The sequence below is a fragment of the Torulaspora globosa genome, chromosome 8 (genome assembly GCF_014133895.1).
Source record: "Torulaspora globosa chromosome 8, complete sequence".
NCBI lineage: Eukaryota > Fungi > Ascomycota > Saccharomycetes > Saccharomycetales > Saccharomycetaceae > Torulaspora > Torulaspora globosa.
Genome location: NC_050734.1, coordinates 492,160 through 518,119, shown reverse-complemented (window position 1 = coordinate 518,119; position 25,960 = coordinate 492,160). Strand labels below are relative to the sequence as shown.

Below are 25,960 nucleotides of genomic sequence, written 5' to 3'. Positions count from 1 at the left end.
TCTCGAGCGTTCAAAAATACACCCGCCCTTTATACCAAAGTCAACCAAGCCCAGAACCAGCTTCAGGCAGCTCAACTCACTCATCAAACGGGTACAACCGCCATGTTTGAGCTGTTCTGGCACCATCCCGGTGCCGGGCCGGTACCGGCTAAAGTCTTAACCTCGCACAATTCACGACTCCCTCAGTGCCAGACTTATCACCAGCTCATAGCTTCATTCCCAGAGCTTCCGGCATGCCAAGATCCGTGCCAACTCAGCTCAGATCCTGTTGACTGGAGGATGGTTTTGTTAGTCAGTTCGCTTCTTTCTAAAAAAAGCCCGAGGGCGAACTTTATCAGATAAACAAGCCATTAGATCTGCGATCGTAAAGCCTGTCTTGAAGAAAGGAAACCGCTAGTTGTCGGTTCGGTGTGAGAATGGCTTTCAATAGCTCTTCGACATGGGCTGGTAGTGTCGGTTCATCCTCTGGATGGTCTTTAGAAACGAGCTGGTGGCCATCGGACAGCACATCCGGAAGAAGTACGTTGGCCTCGAGAGATGGTGGCTCGTTGATGGTAACTTCTTCATCAGGACCAACTATAGTGACGCCATCGAGCTCACAACTTTATTCCAGTTCGGAGATTGATAGTGCATCGTTAGGACAAGTTGTATCGTCCCAAAGCCCGCAATTGTCCAGGCTGTGGTCTCGAAGTTCTTCAGCAGTCGTCCCGTTGAGCACCTTGGAGAGCTCGAGTGCATCTGGGGTCTCTAGTTCGTCGACAAGTGCATCTGAAAGCGAACTTTCTTCCGTGCGGTCTGAATCTTCCAGCAGTTCCGGTTTAGAACGCTCGTCGGCATCATCGGCATCGTCTTCGTGGGCGTCAAGATCATCGTCATCGTCGCCATCTTCCTCTTCCGACTCGGATACCTCCGTTATAGACCTCTCAACTTCTTCGTCGAGCTCGGAAAGCGTGATACCTTCCACGTCAGTGTTGGAACCGCAAAGCACTCCTTTCTCTTCTTCATCAGCGACTTCGGCTTGGACTTCGACATCGGCGCCAAGCTATACGGTTTCACAGGACTCCCGGTCGATCTATTACATATACACCCAGCTTTACCACATCACAGGTTCAACCACTACGTTTGATACAGGGCTTCCAACTACGACTGCTCGTGCGAAAACCGTCACCAGCAGCTTCTCGGTCCCCACCAGCACGCAGACTCGAGGAATCCAGTTTTATGAAAATTGGCTCGACGGGGGTCTTGGTGAAGCCAGCAGTCCATCTAGTCCAACTAAGAACAAGATAATAGGCGGCGTAGTTGGAGGGGTCGCGGGAGCTCTGCTTTGCGGAATTGTGTTATGGCTCATGTTCTTCAGACGTAGGAAGAAAACGACAAAAGCGCCTCGAGGATTCACATCTAAGATCGGTCGTCGGGCAGGATATCCACTACCGTCCCAGGCATCAGACCATGACCAAGAGAAGGTGTCCCCTCCTGCCACTGGCAGCGGACAGACGGCCCTTTTGTCCAGGATAAAGAGTAAAGCCATGGCGCAAATATCGAGGAACAAAGGCGAAACAGATCCTCGCAACGACAGCGGAAATCCATTTCAAGATGAGTTCAATTTCCAAGCCAGGCGACCTCCTCCAATCCCCCCGTCAAGAAACATTACTGGTATTTACGCCTCAGCGGACCCAGAGGTGCCGGTCGATCACAGGTTTTCTTACGTATCATCGCTGACCGACTCCTCCTATATCTCGTCAACGCAAGGCAATTACTCTTCAATGTCATCTTCTTCAATAAGGTTGGCCCCAGACGCTGAGCGAAATCCTTCAGAGAGCGCTCGCGGCTTTTTACGAGAAGTGATATGACAAGAAACCGGCTTCAATAGTCTTCTGTGTTTAGGTGTTGGGAAAGCCGGCGAGACTTTCCCATAAAGGCGTTTAAAATTTGACTTTTGTAAGACTTTTATTGAGATTTAACCAAGAAACAGTGCGTGTAAATTGTTATAGATTAGAGACAATTATACATTGATGATAAAACGCTGCAAAAACTGACCGCCGAAAGATGCATCGGGTAAATTAGATGAAAGTTTCGTAAGGAACTGGGGCCAAAGTTTGTGGAACGTTGTTTTCGGTAGAAACAACACGGGCCTCTCTTGGTTGAGCTGGTTGTCTCTTCAATTGGACGGCAACACCTTGAGCCTTGGCCTCAGCACGCTTAGCAGCGTTGTCCTTGACTCTTTGCAAAAACTCGGCTCTACACTTGGAGTGCTTAACGTGTTCAACTCTCAAGTTCAATCTCTTCTCCAAGTATCTGTTACCAACCATCTTGTTGATGATAACACCAACAGAGGACTTGGTCACGTTGTAGACAACACCAGTCTTACCTTGGTAGTACTTGTGTGGCATACCCTTTTGGATAGAACCGTTGGCTTTGATGTCGACGATGTCACCAACTTTGTAGATCTTCAGGTAGGTAGACAATGGAATAGTACCATGTCTTCTGAAGTCACGTTGGAACATGTAACGAGTACGAGATCTGTAACCGTGCCTGTTTTAAGGAATTGTAATATCCTCATGTTAGTAACAAACTGCTCCTTGCATTGAATATTGAACACCCAGCAAAGCAACGTGGTCGTCCAGATGGATCTGGCATCCTTCTTCTTCGATAATTGTTTAATTCCTCGGTTGTCTCGTTCCTCATGCGATTGGGTTGTTGTAGCTGTTGCTGCCTGTCCTTTCACTGAAATAGCATTATTTCCACATACGATTTACCCATTTTTGCTTGTCGTCCTTGATTTCGTTGCTTCTGAACAGTTCCTGCACTATCCCACTGATAAATTATATTTCACTATACACCAACCGGCGAGCCATCCGCCAATCCAACCAGATGCGCATGGTCCATCTAGCCCAGGCAGAGCTCTTCGCCCGGGAGTCTGCTGAGCAGGCCGCCTGGGCTGCCGGTAGAAGGACAGGACAGGCAAAAACGCCGGGCCTAGCAGCGGAAGCCTGGTACCACATCTCGGGCTCGCTTGCGACAACCGTGTTTGTTGTGAAAAGAACAGAAAGCGACGCGGAAAAAAAGCAAGAGATTATCATGGTGTTAGGATGTAATTGATGTTGATGTGTGGGTTTTATGAACAGTAACATGAAATGCTCTTACCGAAAGCTGTTTCGCACGGCTCTATTTTTTCGTCGAAAATCATTAGGTCTTATAAACTAATATACATTTGATATGGAGATATGGACTAACCGACTAAGAGCTGAAATGCAGAGAATAAAACTTTCTTGATCACCTAAACAAAGCAATCCATATATACTGTATTTATATGATGGAAGCCTTGCACATGTAAAGATCAAAATATTAGTAGTTGTGAATCTCTAGAAAGGGATGATGGTGTCGGTGAATTGGTGTAAAATACAGTGGATGCATTTATCGCAAGCAATCCGCTTACTCTTCATCTTCAGCACCAGCATCGTCGCCGCCTTCGGATTTGTTAGCGGCGTTCTTTCTGGCAACTCTACCTGGTCTGCCACCACCGAATGGAGAGGTTGGGGCGAAGTCGATGTGCTTCTCAGAGTCCAATCTGACCATGAAGGATGGGACGTTGACGATTTGCTTACCAACGGCAATGTGTCTTTGAGTGATCAAGACTCTGGCGTGGTGAACAGACTTAGCCAAACCCAACTTGTAGACTTGAGTTTGCAATCTTCTTTCCAAGAAATCTTCGATTTTCAAAGCCAAGACATAATCTAGCTTCTTCTTGTCCTCAGACAAAACACCAATTCTGACTAGTCTTCTGATCAAGGCGTTACCTTCGAACAATCTCTTTGGATCCTTCTCGTCTCTGGTCAACAAGTCTCTGGCGGCACGACGGATCTTGGACAATTGGAAAGTGATTCTGTAGATCTCTCTCTTGTTCTTCAAACCGAACTCACCAGCCAATTTCAATTCAGCATCCAAACGAGAGGATTCGTAAGGTCTCTTTGGGGTAGAGTAGGTCTTAGAGTAAGTTCTTGGAGCTCCTGTTGAAAATACAGATGTTAGCCGATGGTCAAAGTGGCAAGAGGTTCAAGAAGTACACATAAACGTCAAAGATAAATCTTGCAGAACAGTGACTGGCACACACGTTCCATCGAAAACTGGCATTCGCATTTAACACGCGAATCTCCTCGTTATTCAGTCCTGGCCTACCTTAACCTGAAGTGTCGGGATTTCAGTGTTAAGTATTAACCAGTAACGAGGAAGTGTTTCGATGAGATATCTTCGAAATTTATGAGGACCCGAACCTCAAAGGCTGTGCAATTTATACTGCACAGTCCCATATATGAAAGTTAAAACGTACTTGGCATTGTTGCTTATTCGTCGATTCCTTGGAGATCTTCCCAAAAGATACTAAGTGAGATGAAGGTCTGTGCTGTTCTAAAACTCTTATATGCCGATTAATTTCATCACTTCCGTCTATGTTGCGTGGTTGAAAAAAAAAAAGAGGCCGCGTCGGTATGGTGTGTACCTTCGGACCCAGATTACGCAGAAAAAAAATTGTAAGATGTACAGATTTTCCGGCTCGCGGCAGTCCTAGAATATATACATATTCTAATATGTACATATTAGAGCTCTGCATGATAATCTTTGATGACGGAATCCACATCATCAATCCCTAGAGGTCTGATATCACCCATTTGCTTGATCTTGGCAGTAACTTCTTTGATCTGATCATCAGTCAGTTGAAGATTCAACTGCTCGACTCTCGACTTAATAGCGTTCCAACCGGTTAGTCTGTTCGCGAAGTGAATGTAACGGCTGATACCGAAGTCTGCAGGATTCAAGATCTCATAAGTGGAGGGATTTGCCAGTATCGCTTTTGCGTGGATACCTGCTTTATGGGTGAAGGCACAGAAACCGGTGATTGGATTGTTGAATGGTAAATTGACTTCAACCGCTTCGGCCACTAATGTCTCTAGGTCACGTAGCTTCTTCAGATTGTATTTAGATTTGACATAGTCCGGTGCCGACACGATCATTCTTGCCATCAACCCACCAAGAGGCACAATACCGTTTCTCTCACCAATCCCGAGAACACAGGTATCAATCAACTTGGCGCCTGCCTCTAACGCAGAATAAGCATTACCGATAGCGCAACCAGTATCGTCGTGAAAATGGCACTCGATATCGCATGAAACAACTGACTTTAAAGATCTCACAAGCTCATAGACTTGCCTTGGGTTGGCGCATCCAACAGTGTCCGCAATACCGACACGGTTGACACCGATTTTATCGACGGTCTTGTAAATGTTTAACAGGTCCACGACATCTGATCTGAAGGAGTCCTCGGAAGAAAACCTGATCTCCAATCCCTTCGATTTAACAAACTCGATAACCTCGACTGCGCTCTTGGCGATATAGTTCATATCCTTACCGTGAGAATACTGCCTCAAGAACTGGGAAGTACCGATAACGACATCCACGCCATCCACACCGGTCTCCACAGCAACTTTTGCATCGTCCATATGGCATCGGATGTGCGTTAGAATTTTGGCTTTCAACCCAAGCTTACAGATAGCTTCGCAGTCCTTTCTGGACTGCTCCGAGGCCACTGGAGATGTCAATTCGATATAATCAATGCCAAATTCATCCAATGCCTTGGCAATCTCAATCTTTTTCTCCGTACTGAAGAAAGCATTGGCAAATTGTTCACCTTCTCTCAAAGTAGACTCGATAATTTGAAATCTAGTCACATTGGACACCAAGTCAGCCACATTGGGCGCATAAGGATTGGAATTCACAGACATTGTTCCAAGGCAGCAAAATGCACTTTACAGCCGACAGATCCTCCACGATTACACGGCTAAGTTCATTGTCATGCACTCTTTCAAGCTTATTATCAGTGATTTTACCGCTTTAACTGTCCGGGTTACAGATGTCAAGCCTTCTGAAAAAGAAACGTAGGTCGAAAGGCAAGCCGCCGTTACCCGATCTAAACTGCTGTTATTTCCTCCACATCACGGTGATATTGCAAATACCAACAAGTGGCTACAACATAAGAGCCAAGGAAATACACTCCATTGGCTTTAATTTCACTTTCGAGCAAACCATATGTTAGTTTTAGAAAACGAGCAATAATATCGATCGGCGTTTCTCTTTTCTCTTGACACGTTATGTGCGGCTCAAGGTTGTTTTTTTTTTCGTAGATGTTGCAGTCGCCAAACGCGCCAGCTCTTTTTCACATTTTCAACGGCCCCTTTCATATAAAAGCATCTGTCTTGGTGCAAAAACCGGGAAACGCTGCGCGATGGTCTGGTCCCAATATTTTGAGTCGTTTGGTACGGTAGACAGATATTTTTGAAGGACCTCGGCGGCTAAATTTTTCCTTTTATTTGTGGGTTACACAGAGACATTAAAACCAGAATAAACTAAGTTTACTGGAAGAATGAGCTCACAGGTATCGCGACTGGATCGCCAGGTGGTGTTGCTGGAAACCGGTTCAACCCAGTTCATAAGGAACATGGCTGCGGATCAATTAGGCGATCTTGCGAGGCAGCATCCGGAGGATATACTGTCACTACTATCGAGGGTGTATTCCTTTTTGATGGCGAAGAAATGGGAGACTCGTGTGACGGCCGCAAGGGCAATAGGTGGGATAGTAGCGCATGCTCCACTATGGGATCCCAATGCGGAAGACGATGAGGAAGGGGGTGAGAAGGGAGTGGCAGACTCGGCACCCGTAGAAACAGCAAAAGTGAAGATGGAGCAGGAGATACAGTTGAAGTTGGAGGAAGTGAGTCAGAACGACGGAGATGAGTTCTTACAAGACGAGCAACGGCTGTTTTCGCTGTCACAATGGAATCTTCATGAGCTTCTGAAGAGCAACAAGGTTTTGTTGGCCTCCAGCATTAATGGATATAATGAAGGTTGGGATGAAGATACTAAGGTGCGGAAGCAGCAGAGGAAGACCGGTTATGATAACGATAATGACTTTAATGACGGTAATGTAAAAGTAGAAAGCAAAGAGACTGCAGTTGGAGTGGTAAAGAAACAGGAATCACCCCGGCCTTCTATGCCGCTTGCCAGCTCGAAAAAGTCCGCCAGGATGTTGGCCATGGCGAAGAGAAAAAAAAAGATGCAGGCGAAAAGCTCTTCCACCAAGCCAGTCGATTTATCAGAGAGTAACATTTCAAAGAGTTTGATGAATCAACCTGATAACTCCAGTTCTTTCTCTCCGACAACGCTGAACAACCCTAAACTCGATATCACAGAAAGTTCGGAGGCTAACAAGATCATGGTTGAGTCAACGGTGGCACCGATACTGGAGAAACATGAGAGAGTTGCGGGCTTGGTTTGGCAATTTCAAGGTGTTTATGAACTACTGATAGATAATCTGATGAATGAAGCATGGGAGGTGAGGCATGGTGCAGCATTAGGATTGAGAGAGCTTTTAAAACAACACGCTTTTGGCGTCAGCCGTGTCAAAGGCAGGGGTAGAGCTGAGAATGATTTGAGGAATAAAAAGAGCTTAGAGGATTGCGCCACTAGGCTGCTCACAATTTTCGCTCTCGATAGATTTGGTGATTACGTTTATGATACCGTGGTAGCCCCGGTAAGAGAATCTGCTGCTCAAACTTTGGCTGCATTACTTATACATTTAGATGATGACCTATGCGTTAAGATTTTCAACAGTTTGGAACAGCTCGTTTTACAAGATCCTCAGACAGTCTCGCTGCCGACCAAGATTTGGGAAGCAACTCATGGTGGATTACTCGGGGTGAGATACTTTGTGAGCATTAAAACCGATTTTCTCTTATCTAAAAGCTTACTGGGAGATGTTGTGAAAATTGTGCTTTATGGTCTGAATCAGCCTGACGACGACGTTCAAAGTGTGGCAGCGGCAATATTATCTCCAATCACCTCTGACTTTGTGAAGCTCGATACTCCAATTGTGGATCTGGTCCTTTCTACCATCTGGTCTTCTTTAACTCATTTGGATGATGATTTATCCTCAAGTGTCGGCTCTGTCATGAACTTGTTGGCCAAACTTTGTAAGCACACGGAAGTGCTAGACATTTTCAAGAACAAGGCATTACAGTATCCATCTGAATGGTCATTTAAGTTTTTAGTACCCAAACTTTATTTGTTTTTGCGACACTCCATTTCCTCTGTGAGAAAAGCGGTTTTAAACCTATTAGATGCATTTCTTTCCATAAAGGAAGACACAACAAAGAGTTGGTTAAACGGGAAGGCTTTTAGGCTTCTCTTCCAAAATATCCTTCTGGAGCAAAATGAAGATATTTTAAACCTGTCATTTCAAGTTTATTGCTCTTTACTAAAAAATTATAAATCCAAGCATACGGAAAAGACTCTGGATCATGTACTAAGCAAGCATTTACAACCAATTTTGCATTTGTTAAATACCCCCATCGGGGTAAATGGTAAGAGTTACAACATGGAATCCCAATACATTCTTAAACCTTCACAGCATTATCAAATCAATCCCGACAAAAAGAGAAGTATATCGGAAGCTAGTTATGAAACGGATATCCCTCCTCCCAAACATAATGAGCGTGTTAATATAGATGCGCCCATGATTGCTGGTGATATAATACTTTTGGGTGTTGAAGTTATAAAAAATACGAGAGTCATGGGCGCCAGAGCGTTCGGAATAACCCTAGCAATGTTCCAGGACTCCACGCTGAAATCGTTCTTCGAAAACGTGCTTGTCCGTTGTTTAGACTTGTCATATGCGACGCCCAGAATGCTAGCAGCCATCATCTTAACCGAATTTTGCAAAACACGGCTGGAGGGCAAGTATGGAACTTCGGGCATTCCATCATTTGTGGCCGAAGTGTTGGGTCCAACAATAAATAATCAGTTATCCAATCCTGAGACTCTGCCAATCTTTAGAGAGTTTACCCCCAGTTTAAAGGCACTTAGAACACAATGTCAAAATCTTCTCAACACTTTTGTGGATGTTGGTATGTTACCTCAGCATAAATTGCCTAACGTGCCTGTGGTTTGCCAGGGAGAAACCGATGCTGGACCTGAAGCATTCAGCATCGAATTAGCTGAAAGGGTTTACAAAGACTACTATGATAAAATGTTTAAGTCGATGAGCAATTGCTACAAACTTTTGGCAAAGAAACCACTTGAAGATGCCAAACATCGTGTTCTGTTGGCGATAGAGGACTCTCAAGCATCGAGGCGCGAGTACAATTGCAGCATTCTGGCGAATTATGCATCTGCTACATTAAGGTTTAGTGGTCTTCCTAAAAAGCTAAACCCGATAATACGGGCATTGATGGATAGTATCAAGGAGGAGAAGAACGAAATTTTACAGAGGTTATCTGGTGACTCCATAGAATACTTGGTTAAGAAGCTAGTTGACGATGGGAAAACTAACGTTTCAGATAAAATTGTCAAAAACTTGTGCGGATTTTTGTGTGTCGACATAACAGAAGTGCCAGAGTTTGCAGTCAATGCCACATTGAAGGACTCAATTTTGACCTTGGTTAAAGAGAACAATTACCTCACAGTTCAAGATGACCCTCACTTGAGAAAACTTGCCGAGGAAGCTTCAATCAAGCGCAAAGGTGCCTTATATACATTGGGCAAGCTTTTGAAACTATTCGGAGAAGAAGCACTGGGGAAAGTCCCTCAGCTAAAAAAGTCAATCTTGGAACCTCTCCATAAGTTCGACGAGCTCAAGAGTGAGCCATTCAGCAATGAAGTGGGTCAAGAAATTGTTGATTCTTTGGGAGTTGTGAGGGCGCTCTTCCCATTCATGCATCCCAAGTTACAAAATAAAGAAGTTATTTCCAGATTTTCACTTCTGCTCAAGTTTTTAAGATCTGACTATTCCGTTTTTCGATACTCCGTTGCAAGAACATTTTCCGATCTCGCTAAAACTGCAACGATTCCGGTTATGACGTATGTCATACGGGAGATACTTCCTTTACTGAATAATGCTGGTTCCACAATCGATCGACAGGGTGCTACAGAATTAATCTACCATCTATCGGTTACTTTGGAAGCCGACATTTTGCCGTACGTTATATTTCTCATTGTTCCTTTGTTGGGCCGTATGAGTGATTCGGATACTGATGTTAGAAGCTTGGCAACAACCACGTTTGCTTCAATCATAAAACTGGTTCCTTTGGAAGAAGGAATTGCTCATCCAGAGGGTTTACCTGAAGATCTTATGGCTGGCCGTGAAAGAGAGCGTGAATTTATGCAGCAGATGATGGACCCTTCAAAGGCAGAGCCTTTTAAGATGCCTGTGGCTGTCAAAGCCACCTTGAGAAAGTACCAACAGGACGGCTTGAACTGGCTTGCATTTTTGAATAAGTACCATTTGCATGGTATACTTTGTGATGATATGGGTCTCGGTAAAACTCTGCAGACTATTTGCATCATTGCTAGTGATCAACATCTTAGAAAAGAAGATTATCTGAAAACTAAATCCCTGAAAAGTAGACCTTTGCCATCACTAATCATATGCCCTCCCTCATTAACTGGTCATTGGGAAAGTGAGTTCGAGCAATATTCTCCTTCTTTAAAAGTAGTAGTTTATGCTGGTGGTCCGTCGACTCGTTTTCCATTAAGAGATCAGCTCTCTCAGGCAGATGTTATTGTTACATCTTATGATGTAGCGCGAAACGATCTGAATGTTATGACGAAGCTTGATTACAATTATTGCGTCCTGGATGAAGGCCATATTATCAAGAATTCCCAGTCAAAGCTTGCAAAAGCGGTCAAGCAGTTTAGCTCTAACCATAGGTTGATTTTGACAGGAACTCCGATACAAAACAACGTTCTTGAGCTATGGTCACTGTTTGATTTCCTCATGCCTGGTTTCTTGGGGACAGAAAAGATGTTTCAGGAAAGGTTCGCGAAGCCTATAGGGGCCTCCAGAAACAGCAAATCGCAATCGAAGGATCAAGAAAAAGGTGCTTTGGCTTTGGAAGCACTGCATAAACAAGTTCTGCCTTTCATGTTGAGAAGACTAAAAGAGGATGTCCTATCAGATTTGCCTCCTAAAATCATACAAGATTACTATTGTGAACTGAGTGACCTCCAAAAGCAGCTTTATAAAGATTTCTCCAAGAAACAAAAGAACGTTGTCGAAAAGGATTTAGAAAATAATGCAGATGTCGAGGGCAAGCAGCACATTTTCCAGGCCTTACAATACATGAGAAAGCTCTGCAACCACCCTGCTTTAGTGCTTTCTCCTGATCACCCACAACTGCGCCAAGTTGAGGATTACCTCAAGCAGACTCATTTAGATCTACATGACATCGCTAACGCTCCTAAGTTAGGAGCTTTGCGAAACCTTTTATTGGAGTGCGGGATTGGTGAGCAGGATATGGATGGGAAAGCTAGCGGAACTCAACTTCCAAGTTCAGAAAACGTTATCTCGCAACATCGGGCCCTGATTTTTTGCCAATTGAAGGACATGCTTGATATGGTCGAAAATGATCTCCTAAAGAAATACATGCCGTCAGTGACCTATATGAGGCTCGATGGTAGTGTCGAACCTAGAGATAGACAAAAGGTGGTCAGGAAATTTACCGATGATCCTTCTATTGACTGTCTGCTGTTAACAACTAAAGTGGGTGGTTTAGGCTTGAACCTAACGGGGGCAGATACAGTGATATTTGTTGAACATGATTGGAATCCGATGAACGACCTACAAGCCATGGATCGTGCCCACAGGTTGGGACAGAAGAAAGTTGTGAACGTTTACAGAATCATCACAAAGGGTACTTTAGAGGAAAAAATTATGGGCCTGCAGAAATTTAAGATGAACATTGCTTCGACGGTTGTTAATCAGCAAAATAACGGCCTGGCAAATATGGATACGCACCAGTTATTAGATTTGTTTGATTCCGATAACGTACCTTCGCAGGAAAGTGACGAAAAGCAAACGCACGGCGCTAATGGATCCGGCATGGAAGACATAGCCAATGAAACGGGATTGAGCGGTAAGGCCAAAGAGGCTCTTGGCGAACTAAAAGAGCTATGGGATCCTTCCCAATACGAGGAAGAATACAATCTAGATAATTTCATCAAGACGCTACGCTAGTGTGGTCAAGAATACTTTGATTTCTATTGCATCTAAAGGAGGTTCATGTCTCTCATCCGTCTTGTAAATAACAGAACACTTGTAGTATTATTCGAACTTTGATAGATAATTTATGGTTGTCCCCTTCATCAATAAATACAATCCAATACGTTACTGATTGTACCTAGCACTAGTGCTTCGTTCACTTCTAACTATTGATGAATGTCGATAGCCTACTAAGATGGCCTGATTGTTCACCGTCTATCAGGTTCTAAACGGTCAGGTAGATGAGGCGATGGCTTCAATAATGGACGGCTCTATAAGGACCAGAAGCATCATGTAATCAATCTATCTCATCTTTATATGCGAATCTCATAGAAAAAGGCTAAGAAAACAAGAAACTGTTCCAACTAAACAAAGTGCTTATATGCTGATTTAGACCTTGTTTGCTTCATTGAAGAACATTACATTGTCAAATTGCCAAATGCAAGAAGATGAAGGAAGTCCCTTGAACAACCGTCCAGGATCACAGAGAACTGATTCAACTTTGCTGTCAAACAAGGGAAAAGGTAAGACAGTAGAGTCGTTGGCAGCTGCATTGGAAAAAAAAGCCCTTGGAAGATTGGGTAAATTCTCCGATACGACAAACGTCAGCCAAGAGGGAACCGAGTTCAAGGCAGCAAGTCAAGATGGAACAGCGGCCATGAGAGCCATGTTGGATGAAAAATTGAAGATATTGGAGAAACGGACTGATGAAGAAATCAGGCGAATTGTTCGGCGAGAGTATATGAAAGATGCTGTGGCTAATAAACACTGATGGGAGTAGCACACATATTTCAGCGCAGAAAAGAAGATAGCGCTGTAACGAGAGCTGTCGTCTTCCATTTATCGAGATACCAGAGGTATTACAATCGAATACATATTCTAGTGTGTATCAGCTCTCTATGATTTATTTAGGCAAGATCCTCCGCAGTAAATGCTTCGTAAATGTAGAAAATTGCAAAAATGAAGAACGACAAGGCACCGCCTAAAGTGACTGTTCTCATGCTGATCTTCGTTGCTAGCAACTTACCTCCGAGCACCGCCAATCCGGTGCACACCAAGTGCCCGACCACGGCACCACAGATGATATACCAGTAGTACCTGCTGGATGCCATCGCAACGATGCTAATCTGAGATCTGTCACCAAATTCACCGAGGAATATCATGGCGAAAATTTGAACCCATAGAGGAGATAGAACTAAGGAAGCAGCATCACCGACCTTGCTTAGAATTCTTTTCAATCCCTTGGTGCTCTTGTAAAACCCATTGTCGCTGACACCTCCGGTCTCGGCGCTTTGCATGTTTGCATTCAGGTCCGTGACGGCGATTTCCTCTTCCACCTCTGCGAGTTCTTCTTCGACACCGGCATCTTTCCTCATCTCCAAACCTTCGATGGTCAGCTTGTAGCCAAATATCAGGAAAAGTATGCCGGCAAAGAAATGAGTATAGCGTTCAGAAATAAGCGTAACAAAGGAGTGACCCACCAAGCCGGATAAGACGGTCATTATAGTGAGCGATGAAGCAGCAGACGAAAACACTAGCAAACGAGGATGGCGCATTGCCATCAATGCAGCTATAAGGAAGGTTTTGTCACCAATCTCGGATACACCAATCATAGAGACAGCCATTAAGAAAGAGCTCATGGGATGCTCAGCCTGATCAGGTCCTGCTGGCGCATTCATCATTTTGAGAATGATATTATTAAAATGGTTTCAACCCAAAGAAGGCCTTCCCCTTCTGAACTCCTGATTTGCAGAATTGGTCGAAAACAGCTCTTGATGCGAAAACTGTTCGTGCTCACTGGTTTTCGCTATCTATGTCGAGTTTTTTTGATATCTGCTCTTGGTGAATAGCATCGCGATGGGATAGAAAATTTGTATATGAAAGACACTACCAGAACAACCAATCTGATTACACGTGGTTCAGGCTTGCTCACTTAGCTGCCTGATCGATATGGCCAGCGCTATCAGAAATCTATCCAATGAGACCGGTACTGTTCTGAAATGCTCTGAGAGGCTTATTAATGGCAGTTTGCTTAATGTTCTTCCACTAGTCCCAGCTAGCTGATGAAAAAAACGTGAGATGCTATGTTAGTATCCGCAGGGGAAGCGATCGCCTTTGTTGAAGCATAGCTTTTAACATACCAAACATTTCTCTGCTATCAAATCCATTATCTTTTTATACTTGAGGGAATTCAGTACATTCGAGAGGTCGCCCATGGAAGTTATTACGCCGTTTGTGATCATATCCTTCATACCTGAAGACAAGATCTTGGCGATGCCGTTCCGGGAAGGATTTCCGACATAGAAGACCCCATCGGTTCTATCGATGAAAGCTGGATCAAGCGACTCCAGCAGATTGGAAGTTGCTAATATGATTAGGTTGTTGTATTTCTTGAGACGATCTAGTTGCGTTAGCAAAGTGCTCACAACTCTAACGCCATCTGTGGATTCGTTCTTCTGCAACAAATCGCTTCTGGAAAATGCTATTGCTTCAACTTCATCTATCAGCAGACAGACGAAGGAACCTGTTTGTTGGTTAGCTATGAGCAAGTTCTCCACGTCACCAAATATTGTGGCCAAGTTCTTTGATGACTCGCCAAACCATCGAGAGAAAATTTGCGAGCAAGAAAGTTCAACGATCATTCCCTTGTGAGTTGCATCTAAGGGATCAATCTCTCTTGAGAACTCTCTCCGGATCGACAGCTTCTGGCAGAGAGACTTGCAAACAGTCGTCTTCCCAGTTCCAGGGGGGCCGTGCACTAATATTAACTTGTTATTTCCAAATGAACTCTGTGCTGCCTCAGCGGGCTTCTGGCTAGACAAACTTGCTACTTTGAGCGCTACCGTTGCGTAACTGTAAAGCCTTCGTTTTATCCCATCATCGAAATGTAAACATTCCCACAATCCTTCTAAGTTGTCTGAAGGTAGCAACGCTATGCGAGTCAGATTGAGGGTCTGCTTGGAGATTGGCAACTCTGACAGTGACTCACTGTTGTATGATAAAGATGCCAAAGTCGGTCCCTCCGATTGTTCTTCGCCGGGACACAGATCGGTCTCCAGATCAATCTTGTCGAACTCCTCCAACAGGCCACTGCCATGTGAGACATGGCCCAAAGAACAGTATAGATGCACAGTGAATGAAGCGGCGTGGTGGAATGTAGTCTTTTTCTGGGTTTCTGAGAGGCGGGTGTTTTCTGCACCTGTTCCATCAAAGATCCTGCGTATACAGTCTTGCACATCAAGTTCCGGATCTGAATTGAGCAGAGAGGTTTCTTCAAAGTATTCACAATGAATGCTTTTGACAAACAGAGAAAGAAACAGGTTTGCGTGTCCTTCATCGACATCCGCGAACTTATCACTCTGGCCACAGGTCTGCAACTGATGAAAGACGACTTTCACCAGACTTTTGATAATTCGCTCCTGAGCTTCCGTCGGCGGTTCACAGATCTCTATACTTCCATGGCCTTCGCCCAGAAACGTGCTAGAATTCATAGTCAGGTCTTCCAGTTGACTGGCGGCAAACTTCGTCAGCTTCTTCCTTATGACGTTTCTCAACAGATTATAAAAGATAGCCATCTTTTCAGCCACCATCTGGCCCCCATCACCTCCTTTGCCACCGTTTGACCGGCTTCGATACTCTTCTCTTAACGCCGCTTGTACAACTTGAACGCTGTAACTCCTCAGACTGGCATCAACGATATACGACATCTTCAGCTTGCTTATCTCAACCTATGGATCTGCTTCTTCTTCTCCAGTAAATGTTTTGTGCAATTTTCTGTAGGTTTTGAGCAGCCAATGAATTAGCCGCCGAGACCCCTTTTATACTATATAAGAAGGACTGGTAACAGGAAAAAAGAGAGAGACCAACCTTCTTCCGATCTTGGCCAAGTCAAAGCAAGGAATCCACAGAGACAAGCTGAGTTGACTGGACCTACATTTCGGGTCCCAACACATGGCGGGTTAAGAACTAGCTGGATGGTTGTTCGCAGAGTTTAGAATACTAGCACTGCTAAGGACTTCTTTTGGGAAAGCAGCAAATGGATTGATCTTTACGTCAGATTTCATGTTTAGGCAAAGATAGCCTTGTCTGGTTCTTCCAGTTGAATGTAAAACAAAGAAGAAGGCATAGGGGGCGGTTCTGGACAATTTGTCGGCAGATAGCCAATTAGCAGGGGCTAGAACGCTGGAATGTAAAGCTCTATGGGCATTCAGACGATAATTGCAGTTCAGTTCACTTCTTACCCGGCGGTTTTAGCAAACGCGAGGAGCGTCGCTGCTAAGGGTTGCGATGAGCTTACATAAGACCAACCTCCGTTTCAGCAATTGGTGGGACTGTTCTCATAGCAGGGTGGCAGACAGTGGATGATATTAAGGCAAACAAGAAAGATGCACATCAAACCTATTAAGATGAGATGGTTAACCGGCGGTGTCAATTATAGTTATTTGCTCTCGACGCAAGATGGAAGCAAGTCGTGGCTGATAGATCCCGCCGAAGCCGGAGAAGTGCTGGCAGAATTAAACAAGAGCCAGCTGGCTAGTGTGGAGGCTATTGTCAATACACATCACCACTACGACCACGCTGGTGGCAACGTGGCTATGCTAGCAGCTTTGAAGAAGGAAGGTCATTCCGTAGAGGTCATCGCAGGCTCCAAGACCTCCCCAGCAGCAACCAAGATACCGGATCACTCGCAGCGTTTCAAATTGGGAGAGCTGGAGATCACCTGCATCAGGACACCCTGTCATACCCAGGATTCCATCTGCTACCACGTTAAGGATGTTAGTACTAACGAACAGGCCATCTTCACAGGGGACACTTTGTTTACGGCCGGATGCGGGAGATTCTTCGAAGGCACGGCATCTGAGATGGATGCCGCTTTGAACGACCGGATCCTGAATGCTGTTCAGGAACCAAACTGGAGCAGCACTCGCGTTTTCCCCGGTCATGAATACACTAAGGGCAACGTCAACTTCATTCGCAAAGCGATTTACAGGCATGTAGGAGAAAACAACGCTTTTGACGCCCTGGAGAAATTCACCAACCAATATGAAATTTCGACGGGCCACTTCACTTTGAGTGATGAACTTCGCTTCAATCCCTTCATGAGGTTGGACGATCCTATCGTCAGAAAGATGGTAGGCGATGACAAGGGGAGCTGGTCCAGATCCCAGGTGATGAACCAGTTGAGGAAAATGAAGAATGCTTCATAAACTACACATGGTTGTTAGTCAGGGCTATTCTGTTGAAGCCTGCCTTATATGTCAGTCATTATATACGCCAACTTCGCCATTCTTGGCGCAGTTTCAAGGGGAATACTGCCTATTAAGATCAAGCTTTGATCCTGATCGACAGTTTGGTTCACCTTTGCAGTCCGATCGCAGTCAATTCTATCACTTAAGCTGTTTACAATGCCAGAGGATTCAACTACAATCCCCCAGAAGACGGGAACCGGTGATGACGCTAAGATAATGGAGCCGGTAAAGGAAGATATCACCGAAAAGCCTACGACAAGCGAACCTGAGGCGGAGCAAGATACGGTTACAGAAACTGTTGATCCAAAGGTCGACAATGATGAAGAGGAACTTCCTCCAGCATTGCCCCAAAGAAAAGCCAAATCTGCGAGCTCCGAGACCCACGATGGGAGTGCCGATAGAAACCCTATCTTTGAACAGCTGAAAGAAGCGTTCCCAAACATGGAGAGCAAGTTCATCAAAGCAGTCATAATAGCTTCTCAGGGTGCTCTTGATCCAGCTTTCAATGCGCTGCTGTATCTGTCGGACCCCGAATCCGGTAAGGACATAGAACTGCCCAAGGAGCCCATCGCAGTCGGGACCCCGCAGTTGCCGGCGAGAAGGCAGCAAAGTCAACTGGAGCAGGACGAGATACTAGCACGTCAGCTTGACGAGCAGTACAACAGGACGCAACAACGGACCCATCGCTCAAGGGGCTCCGACGCCGAGCGCCAAGCTCACAGACAAAGGCTGAGAGATCGTCAAAGAAGAAAGAACCACCCGCTCAGTCCCGAAGAGCAGCGGGAGCTTGAAGCAGCTGACGAAGACTCCTGGACCCAATTCATGGAAAAGGATCTGCCTGTGTTGAGGGAGAGGGCCAATCGGTCCATCCAGGACACTGCTACCAAGCTGAACGGTTGGATCAGCGGAATCAGGAGGAATCTTGTTGGCGAGGGTTCTCAGGAGGCACAGAATCCTCATCAGGCTGGCGACTACTACGATGATCCATACTCTCAACAGCGGGACGAGGAATTTTTTGATGAGAAAACGCCAAAGAAGCCCGAGAGACGCAGATTCAACTCCTTTGGTGCTCAAATCCAGGACGATTCGTTGGAGAGCCACGGCATCACACTTCAAAGTGATGATCTGAATGATGACGCGGACGAAGAGGATGATATCCCGCCCCAATTGGGAAGCCCGAAGATCCAGAAGGATTCCGCGGGCCACAAAACCGGAGCTGAAGAGAAAGTCGTTGCCCAAACAACCTACATCGACACCCCAGATAATGCCACCAGAAAGAAGTGGCAGCCTGTCCCTCCAGAGCCGTTGAACGAAACTCCAACAAAGACTGCTCCAGAGCGCGACCAGCCAAAGAAAGCTACCAAGAACGCAGATGAAGATGAGTTCTTGATAAACAGCGAGGATGAAATGTGAGCTCCTTCCCAGAGCACAAGAATTTTGTATCAGAAATATTGAGTCCTTTTTCTATCAGTGGGCCCGCTATGGATTAGCAAAACCCGTCAGATAATGTAGATAAGGTTAAAGAAAACGTATTTCATCATTTGCAAAGAGGTTACAATGCTCTCGAGTCCGCTGACCCTTCAAGGAACACCGATAGCACTCCCAGTCTTCCCTCTCCAAGAGTTAAAGTTGCTAGTCAAAGGTAATGATAAATTTTTCAAATATATACAGTGCTAACGAAGATTGAATCCAAGATAAATGTCTGGGTTTTCGCTGTCTAAGAGCCGTAGATGAAAGGAAACCCACCTATCTGGCAACTTTCTACAGTGGCGATCCAACTGGGCCTACGCGATGCCGATCCAGTTGCAAGTTCTGTAGGAAAGCAGCAAAACGCCGCAAGACATACATGGATTCTGCTGAAGCCGGTTTAAGTCCAGAAACTTCAACGCAGGGAAGCTGGGTGGGAAAGCCGACGCTAAAGGCATCAATTGGCATCTTCCAGGCTGCTCGACGCCACTATCTGACAGTCTTGAACGGGTTTGTAGTATCTTGAAAAAAGTTGCCGTACATAGATATAATGGTGGAAAAGTTTAAGCAGCCGAAGGGAAAGACGTGAGTAAGAATGCAGCAACATCCTCTGGTAAGGTATCCCCGGTGAGCTAATCTGTCTGTACCTGCAAGCTCACTAGAGTCCCGGTTGTTTCATTGCACGTTACAAGTGCAATTGTCTTTGGTACAGAAAAATTGTGTCATTTCTCTTCCTGAACAGAGAGATATTGTGATTTGGTAGAAGCAGATAATTATCCGAGAGACACTGGCTTTCTCAGTCTGAAAGGGATGGAGAACGTTATCACACAGGTATCGCAAAACAACGGTGCTGCAAGCAATTTCTTGTTAAAGGAACAGCAACATGGACAAGGCTACACGGACAATGGGGACGAAGACAATGCCAACTCGTTGATCCATTTGAATATCCAGGAAAATCACTATTACATAACTCGTGACCAGCTGATGTCTTTGCCGGAGTCCTTGTTGCTGTGTCTGTTCCCGTCGGGTGTGTTCTTGGACCGGCAGGGACAGGTGATCTCGAATCTGATGCCGAACGATGAGGTTTACGTGTCGAATTTTCCACCAGACTGTTTCGAGTATATCATGGAAGTCTACTCCAAAGCATACGAGGACCTGATCAATTTCCCCGTGCATAAGCTGAACGACAGGGCGTCGGCGCGCAAGGATGGCGGCCTTTCGTCAGCAGCCAGAGGGTTCTTTTCCTTTGGTGGTTCAGCATCTCCAGGGAGCGGCAGCAGCACAGAGAACGAAATCTTGCACGAGAAGCCCACAATCATCGTGCTAAGGGAAGACTTAGATTATTACTGTGTTCCCCAAAGCGATTTCGAGTTCGATTCGGACGAGAGCAGTGATGATCTCCTATACCATGTGATGGCCCAAGTGAAAGCAGCTGCAGGCAGCTACTTAACTGCGAAGGCCTCTATCTTCCAGGGACTGTACTCTTCCAACAGGCTCAAGAAGCAGAAGGACGGCAAGAACAACTCGAACTCCAAAGAAAGAACCCTGGGGCCCGCCGAGCAACATCTACTGGATATGCTTTGTTCGTCGGGGTTTGCGAAGGACTCCCGATGGGAAAACAGAACCCAAGAGCCGGGCAAGACAGTGATCAGCTCGCTGTCGCTATGTCGGATTGTCAACGAGACCACAGAGGAATTCAGGCAGAAGTACCACGCGGCGAGGGCAAAATGGGAACAAGAGGTCAAAGCCGCTCAGGAAAACACAATAACGCCCGTGGGATCGAGCGTGTCGCTGAACTCGCTCTCCAGGACGACCTCCCGCAACAATCAAGCCATAAACGCGCTGTTGCCCACCAAATCCGCGTCCCAAACGTCGATTGCGTCGCACGGCCGCCCCGTCGTAGAGAAGCGCAAATCAAGACTCTCCACGCTCGCCGACAACGTCCGCTCCAGATCTTCCTCCGCCCAGAGATCCAGCTCCAAGACAAGACACCCTGAACCGCCAAGACTCTACGACCTGGTCCCGCGCCCAGACATAAACCCAAAGCTACTGCTCTTCTGGAGAAAGCCCGCCCGTAAGTGCTGGTGGGGCGAAGAAAAGATCAACCTGGAGGTGCAAGTGTACGGTTCTTGGGCCACCAACAAAGACAACCCAGACAAGAAAGTGCGTACGTTAAGCCTCAAGACCCCGAAGGACCCCGAGGACGGTCTCAACAAGATATCTATCCCGGTAAGGCTACACATCCGTCGCGTATGGACTCTAGAGCTAAGTGCTGTCGGCGTCGAGTAACTACGTCCAACTCGCCGTCCCAGAATGCCTATCTTTTATAGAATCCTTCATAGTTAAGTAACCTTAAGATACAAAAAGGCTTATTTGCGTAGTGAATACATCGGGTAAAATACTTAGAAAAAAAAAAAAAATCAGTTAACGATACATGTGGTTGCATATAAACATTCTTGGTAAGCCCCAGCTAATGAGTTAAGGCACCATATAACATCTATCGTCTATCGAGCAAGCAGCTGGTATTTTCTGGTGATCGAGAGAAAGAAAGAGAGTTTGTTTGCTTTGCTTTGCTGTACTAAAATGGTTGCGATGCCGGGATTGGACACTGTTTGGACGATTGCTAAAGTTTTGTTCCGGGTGTATCAATGGACATGCTACTTCTTCGTGTTTATCCTACTGCTGCCGGTGATCACACTGTACTTTTTTGATCTGGTACTGTATCTCTGTCGACTGGTGAGCTTCTCCTGCCGGTGGCAGGCGTACCACATCAAGAACCACAGCGGACTTAGTGTATCGTTCATTTCCGGGCGGAATGGACGTATTCTGAACAGCGAACCTGTGGGAGCCGAGGAAGAGGTGCCGAAGAGTAGCACATCTGCCGGCGACGGGGAGGGGTGCGGCAGTTCAGGCGTGAGCATACTGAGTGGGTGCGACAGCGGCAGCGAGCACTCGCTGAGCGATACGCCGTACTCTCCCAACTACTGCCTGACAAGCTTGCCGCACGATTTCCACGCCAGGAAGGGCGCCAGCTCGAGAAGATCGACCATTGCCGGCAGTGGCGACCGATTGAAGTGTGCTTCGCTGGTTCCCGAGCATCTGGGCGAGCTGATCCGCGCAAACCCACAGTTCACGGAGCTGCGCCGCACCAAGTCCTCCGAGATAGCCTTGCACTGAAGCTACCGATGTCAAGAACAACAAATTGCTATAAAATACACGATACACATAACAGAAAGGTGCCGGACATTCATTTCGTTTTCGTTTAGCCTTTTGACGTCTTTGCTACTTCCTAGTTGCTAACTGAGCCACAGCTTCCCATACAAACAACCTATAGATTAGCTATTCAATGCAGTACAACATGCCTTCTTAATTAGCGAGTCACTGTTGACGAACGCTCTTGTTATACCTATAATTTTTCCGTCTACTTCAGCAAGACCAGTTCACCACTTCGAGAGAGCCAGGTAAAGATGTCTGCAATGTTCGGTATGCCCGGTGTTGGGGCCCCTGGCGCTTCTGCCATCCCACAGCCTCCAAAATCCAGATTCCAAAAGTTCATGGAGTCGCCACTATACACCATTGTCGTCAATGGCACCCTCTTTGTCGCTGGCGTAGCCTTCATCCAGTCTCCACTGATGGAAATGATGGCTCCGCAGTTGTAAGCCCAACAGACCGTTCTGTATATAGCAAACTAAATGAAAATCGATCTAGTTATTAGTTAGACAATTAGCCTCGAAGTACGAAATATTATTACGAAACAATAACATGAACTAGATACTTTATTTAAGCTTTGAAAGCCAGGTAGAGGGCGTAAAGCATACCTGGGAAGAAAGCCAAGATTGTCAAAACCACGTCGACAATAAACTCGGTACCGAATCCGCAGGATAGGAACACTGATAGTGGTGGCAAAAATATTGCTAGGATAATACTGACGATCTTGGAAGAATCCATCTTAATTTTATTTTTTGGATGCTTTACACTGTTTCAACGTAAGCTCATCGCAACAGTTAGTGTTGATAGTTTATATACTTTTTTGACCGGAGACCAGCAAACTTGGACCCCCTTTCTGGAAGAGAGGGCGAAAAAACCGAGCATGCATAATATCTGCGAGATCAGTCATCGTCGACGGAGAGGCTGAAAGCGTCCACTTTGGGCTCAGCTTGACCGAGTATGTAGTTATACAAGATGTACGAGGGTGGCTAATCCTTCAGGGTCTTCTTGACGATCTTTTCGACCTCGTCCCAGTCGTCTGTGGGAACGCGAGTCATCTCGATGTCGCCGAAATACTTCTGTATCGAGGATAGGACTGTGTAGGACTTCTTGTCGTGGACGAACGAGATCGCCACACCTTTTCTGCCGAAACGGCCTGTTCTTCCGATCCTGTGGATGTAGGTGGAGGGATCTGGCTGGCGGTTGGGCAGGGTGGGTAAGTCGTAGTTGACCACCATGGAGACGGTGGGGATGTCTATACCGCGGGCGAGCACGTTGGTGGTGATGAGGACCTTGGATCTGCCCTCTCTGAAGTCGTCGATGAGGCGGTCTCTCTCCTGGCTTTGCAAGTCGCCATGCAGGATCGAGACCTGGTGGCCCTCGTGCTTGAGCCTGGCGTAGAGCTGGTTGGCGGTCTTCTTTGTGGAGACGAAGATGATCGACGAGCCGATTGTAAGCAGCCCGTAGAGCTCGCAGAGCACTTCGTACTTGTGGTCTTCGTTGTTGCAGTCCATGTATAGCTGTTTGATGGCTTCGACGTTGACTTCGTTCCTCTGCAGCTCTAGGGTGTTGGCGTCGGGGACCACTTTCTTGGCGTACGTTCTCACGGACTCGTCGAAGGTAGCGCTGAACAGAACCAACTGGGCCGTCTTGGGCAGAAACTTCTTGACGCGAATACACTGGTCACCGAGACCCTGCTTGTCGAGCATGTTGTCGGCCTCGTCCAGCACAAAGATCTTGACCTGTGGCAGGTTGATGAGCTTCCTGCGCATCAGATCCAACACTGTACCGGGAGTTCCGACCACGATGTGGGCCTTGATAGGCTGGTTTTTGGCGAACGAATCCGGGACGATCAGTTGCGAGGTTATCTTAGTGAACTTGCCCATCTCTTGAATGACTTCCAGGGTTTGTCTGGCCAGTTCTCTCGACGGAGCCAGACAGATGGCTTGAGTCACGTCGCCCAACGCGACGTCGACTCTCGTCAGCATGGTCAAAGAGAACGCCGCAGTCTTACCAGTACCAGACTGCGATTGTGCAATCATGTTCCTTGGTGGGTTATGAAGCAATAGCGGCAATGCTCTTTCCTGAATTTTGGACGGTTTTTGGAATTTCATTGCGTATATTCCCTTCAGCAGCTCAGGTGCCAAACCGAGCTCTTCAAACGATTTCACGCTGTATAGAGGCGAGTTGGGATCCGCTTGCAGATCAGCCAATTTAACTTTAACTTCATACTCGGACTTCAGCAGATTCGAACCCGCTGCCACTTCCTTTCTGTCATTGCTGACAGACTTGGCATCATCTTTCTTCTCAGTTGTCTCGGTCTTGGGAGTTTCTGCCTCCTTTTTGGAGTCTATCTTCAATGATGCAAGCAAAGCTGCCGCATCCTCCTTCTTCTCGCTCATTACGCTAGCAATCGGCTTCACTGGGGCTAGCTCTCTTGGTGATGATTCGATATCTCATCACTACCACCATAATTTTAGACCTAAGAGTACTATAAGACTTAGGTGTCACGTGATTACTCATTAATCTTATATAAATGCGATGCTATAAAGAATATGCTACGTTTAGGAGACTTTATCCGGTTGCCAATCCAAGCCCAACCTCTGGTAGACCTGTGCCTGACATTGGGACCAAAGCATGGCTTTCTCTTCCTTTGTCAGCGAAATTTTCCCCTCGTTCTGATGTATCGAGCCAGCCGATCTTGCGTTATTATCATTAATGTTACTGTTAGTATCGCCCGCGTTATTCTTGTTGAAGGACTTGAGTTGCAGATTTTTCAACAACGCCTTCTTCAGTAGACTACTGCCGTTGGCCGAGCGATCGCTGTTCTCCATGAAATTCCCTCTATCAGTATTTGGAATTAGCTTTGGAGGAGGCATATGCGGTCTTTTCAAATTGGATTGCTGGAATTTGAACTTCTTATATTCGGAGCAGCGGTGTTTGAAATCGAATCTGCACTGAGCCTCGACTGCGATGTTCAGCAGGTAATTTTCGACAATATTTCTCCATTCTGGCTTCGACAGCTCCATTATGGGCTCTACTCGGCCTGTCATCTGCTCATGTCTTTTCCTTGCCGCGGCCACGGTGTACCTGGCACTCGTCAGTTTGAACTGATCATCCAAATTCGCCTCCATGTACAGGTCAGAGCTCACCAGCGTCTCGATTATGAACGCGTCGCTCGAGTTCAAGGGCAACAGTTGAAACCTGAAATGCGGCAAATTGGGCGCATCGGTGACTATCTCCGGCAGTTGGTTTCCCCACTCCGGCCTGCATTTCTCAACTATAAGCAGCGACCGAATATCGTTCAACTCCCAGTCCAGCAACGCTCGCTCGGTGAACTTGGGGCGCCCGTTACACAGAATGTTCGAAGGGTCTGACATCAGAATCTCCGGAGCGTACATGTCGTAGAAGGTCTTCGGCAGCGCATCCTGCAGCGACACATGCGTGACTATCTTTGGAGGAGGCAGAAATGGCGAGCTATCGACGGTGGAATGCGTGAAAACAGTGCTTGGCTGCGAAAATATGCTCGACTGATCCGACGATGTGTTGTACGAAAAAACACTACGATTATCACTCGACCGTCTAGACGACACTTCACTGTCAGCTCTGCTGTAACGATGTGTCCTGTTCCCTGATGGCAGCAGCCTTTTACGGATTTCGTCTCTGGCGCGGTCAGCGTATTCTGGTGGTGCATTGACAAAATTAGCCGTATCCTTCTTCATAGGAATCTGTGGTTGGGAATCCGTTTGATAAAGAGAACCTTCCAACGACTGTGATGATCCCATCGACGGAGCATAAGACACAGCCGACGATCCTTCTGGGATCGATTGTAAAAACCCACTATTGGCTTTATGCCGATGATTGCTTGTTCCACCCTGTCTCTTAGAGAGACCACGGCCTGTCGTTGAAGCCGGTGGAGGAGAAACAAACATTGTGAGAATAATATTTTCTCCTA

At 46.3% G+C, this 25,960-nt stretch overlaps 15 protein-coding genes across 15 annotated transcripts; 7 read left to right on the top strand and 8 right to left on the bottom strand.

Moving 5' to 3' along the window:
• Window positions 1-416: 416 nt before the first annotated feature.
• Window positions 417-1,850, top strand: HG536_0H02950 (uncharacterized protein; the record flags this gene model as incomplete). The annotated part of the gene is made up of 1 exon (XM_037285698.1): window positions 417-1,850. The coding sequence occupies one exon, from the start codon at window positions 417-419 to the stop codon at window positions 1,848-1,850; it is 1,434 nt and encodes a 477-aa protein (XP_037141594.1).
• A 210-nt stretch (window positions 1,851-2,060) lies between these two features.
• Window positions 2,061-2,760, bottom strand: HG536_0H02940 (60S ribosomal protein eL21; the record flags this gene model as incomplete). The annotated part of the gene is made up of 2 exons (XM_037285697.1): window positions 2,061-2,532; window positions 2,750-2,760. 2 exons carry the CDS (start codon window positions 2,758-2,760, stop codon window positions 2,061-2,063), a joined length of 483 nt encoding a protein of 160 aa, XP_037141593.1.
• Window positions 2,761-3,432: 672 nt separating this feature from the next.
• On the bottom strand, window positions 3,433-4,334 carry HG536_0H02930 (40S ribosomal protein uS4; the record flags this gene model as incomplete). The annotated part of the gene is made up of 2 exons (XM_037285696.1): window positions 3,433-4,007; window positions 4,328-4,334. The coding sequence occupies 2 exons, from the start codon at window positions 4,332-4,334 to the stop codon at window positions 3,433-3,435; spliced, it is 582 nt and encodes a 193-aa protein (XP_037141592.1).
• A 258-nt stretch (window positions 4,335-4,592) lies between these two features.
• HG536_0H02920 (homocitrate synthase) lies at window positions 4,593-5,774 on the bottom strand (the record flags this gene model as incomplete). The annotated part of the gene is made up of 1 exon (XM_037285695.1): window positions 4,593-5,774. The coding sequence occupies one exon, from the start codon at window positions 5,772-5,774 to the stop codon at window positions 4,593-4,595; it is 1,182 nt and encodes a 393-aa protein (XP_037141591.1).
• Window positions 5,775-6,412: 638 nt separating this feature from the next.
• On the top strand, window positions 6,413-12,058 carry MOT1 (DNA-binding ATPase; the record flags this gene model as incomplete). Its single annotated transcript, XM_037285694.1, has 1 exon — window positions 6,413-12,058. One exon carries the CDS (start codon window positions 6,413-6,415, stop codon window positions 12,056-12,058), a length of 5,646 nt encoding a protein of 1,881 aa, XP_037141590.1.
• Window positions 12,059-12,990: 932 nt separating this feature from the next.
• Window positions 12,991-13,764, bottom strand: GDT1 (putative ribosome biosynthesis protein GDT1; the record flags this gene model as incomplete). The annotated part of the gene is made up of 1 exon (XM_037285693.1): window positions 12,991-13,764. The coding sequence occupies one exon, from the start codon at window positions 13,762-13,764 to the stop codon at window positions 12,991-12,993; it is 774 nt and encodes a 257-aa protein (XP_037141589.1).
• A 237-nt stretch (window positions 13,765-14,001) lies between these two features.
• On the bottom strand, window positions 14,002-15,789 carry PCH2 (Pch2p; the record flags this gene model as incomplete). The annotated part of the gene is made up of 2 exons (XM_037285692.1): window positions 14,002-14,142; window positions 14,224-15,789. 2 exons carry the CDS (start codon window positions 15,787-15,789, stop codon window positions 14,002-14,004), a joined length of 1,707 nt encoding a protein of 568 aa, XP_037141588.1.
• Window positions 15,790-16,443: 654 nt separating this feature from the next.
• GLO4 (hydroxyacylglutathione hydrolase GLO4) lies at window positions 16,444-17,289 on the top strand (the record flags this gene model as incomplete). The annotated part of the gene is made up of 1 exon (XM_037285691.1): window positions 16,444-17,289. One exon carries the CDS (start codon window positions 16,444-16,446, stop codon window positions 17,287-17,289), a length of 846 nt encoding a protein of 281 aa, XP_037141587.1.
• A 198-nt stretch (window positions 17,290-17,487) lies between these two features.
• CUE5 (ubiquitin-binding protein CUE5) lies at window positions 17,488-18,744 on the top strand (the record flags this gene model as incomplete). The annotated part of the gene is made up of 1 exon (XM_037285690.1): window positions 17,488-18,744. The coding sequence occupies one exon, from the start codon at window positions 17,488-17,490 to the stop codon at window positions 18,742-18,744; it is 1,257 nt and encodes a 418-aa protein (XP_037141586.1).
• An 864-nt stretch (window positions 18,745-19,608) lies between these two features.
• Window positions 19,609-21,087, top strand: WHI2 (Whi2p; the record flags this gene model as incomplete). The annotated part of the gene is made up of 1 exon (XM_037285689.1): window positions 19,609-21,087. The coding sequence occupies one exon, from the start codon at window positions 19,609-19,611 to the stop codon at window positions 21,085-21,087; it is 1,479 nt and encodes a 492-aa protein (XP_037141585.1).
• A 294-nt stretch (window positions 21,088-21,381) lies between these two features.
• Window positions 21,382-21,975, top strand: TLD1 (triglyceride-associated lipolysis regulator TLD1; the record flags this gene model as incomplete). The annotated part of the gene is made up of 1 exon (XM_037285688.1): window positions 21,382-21,975. One exon carries the CDS (start codon window positions 21,382-21,384, stop codon window positions 21,973-21,975), a length of 594 nt encoding a protein of 197 aa, XP_037141584.1.
• Window positions 21,976-22,265: 290 nt separating this feature from the next.
• On the top strand, window positions 22,266-22,457 carry TOM6 (Tom6p; the record flags this gene model as incomplete). Its single annotated transcript, XM_037285687.1, has 1 exon — window positions 22,266-22,457. The coding sequence occupies one exon, from the start codon at window positions 22,266-22,268 to the stop codon at window positions 22,455-22,457; it is 192 nt and encodes a 63-aa protein (XP_037141583.1).
• Window positions 22,458-22,578: 121 nt separating this feature from the next.
• PMP3 (Pmp3p) lies at window positions 22,579-22,746 on the bottom strand (the record flags this gene model as incomplete). The annotated part of the gene is made up of 1 exon (XM_037285686.1): window positions 22,579-22,746. The coding sequence occupies one exon, from the start codon at window positions 22,744-22,746 to the stop codon at window positions 22,579-22,581; it is 168 nt and encodes a 55-aa protein (XP_037141582.1).
• A 248-nt stretch (window positions 22,747-22,994) lies between these two features.
• Window positions 22,995-24,407, bottom strand: DBP5 (ATP-dependent RNA helicase DBP5; the record flags this gene model as incomplete). The annotated part of the gene is made up of 1 exon (XM_037285685.1): window positions 22,995-24,407. The coding sequence occupies one exon, from the start codon at window positions 24,405-24,407 to the stop codon at window positions 22,995-22,997; it is 1,413 nt and encodes a 470-aa protein (XP_037141581.1).
• Window positions 24,408-24,569: 162 nt separating this feature from the next.
• On the bottom strand, window positions 24,570-25,937 carry STD1 (Std1p; the record flags this gene model as incomplete). The annotated part of the gene is made up of 1 exon (XM_037285684.1): window positions 24,570-25,937. One exon carries the CDS (start codon window positions 25,935-25,937, stop codon window positions 24,570-24,572), a length of 1,368 nt encoding a protein of 455 aa, XP_037141580.1.
• Between the last annotated feature and the right edge of the window lie 23 nt (window positions 25,938-25,960).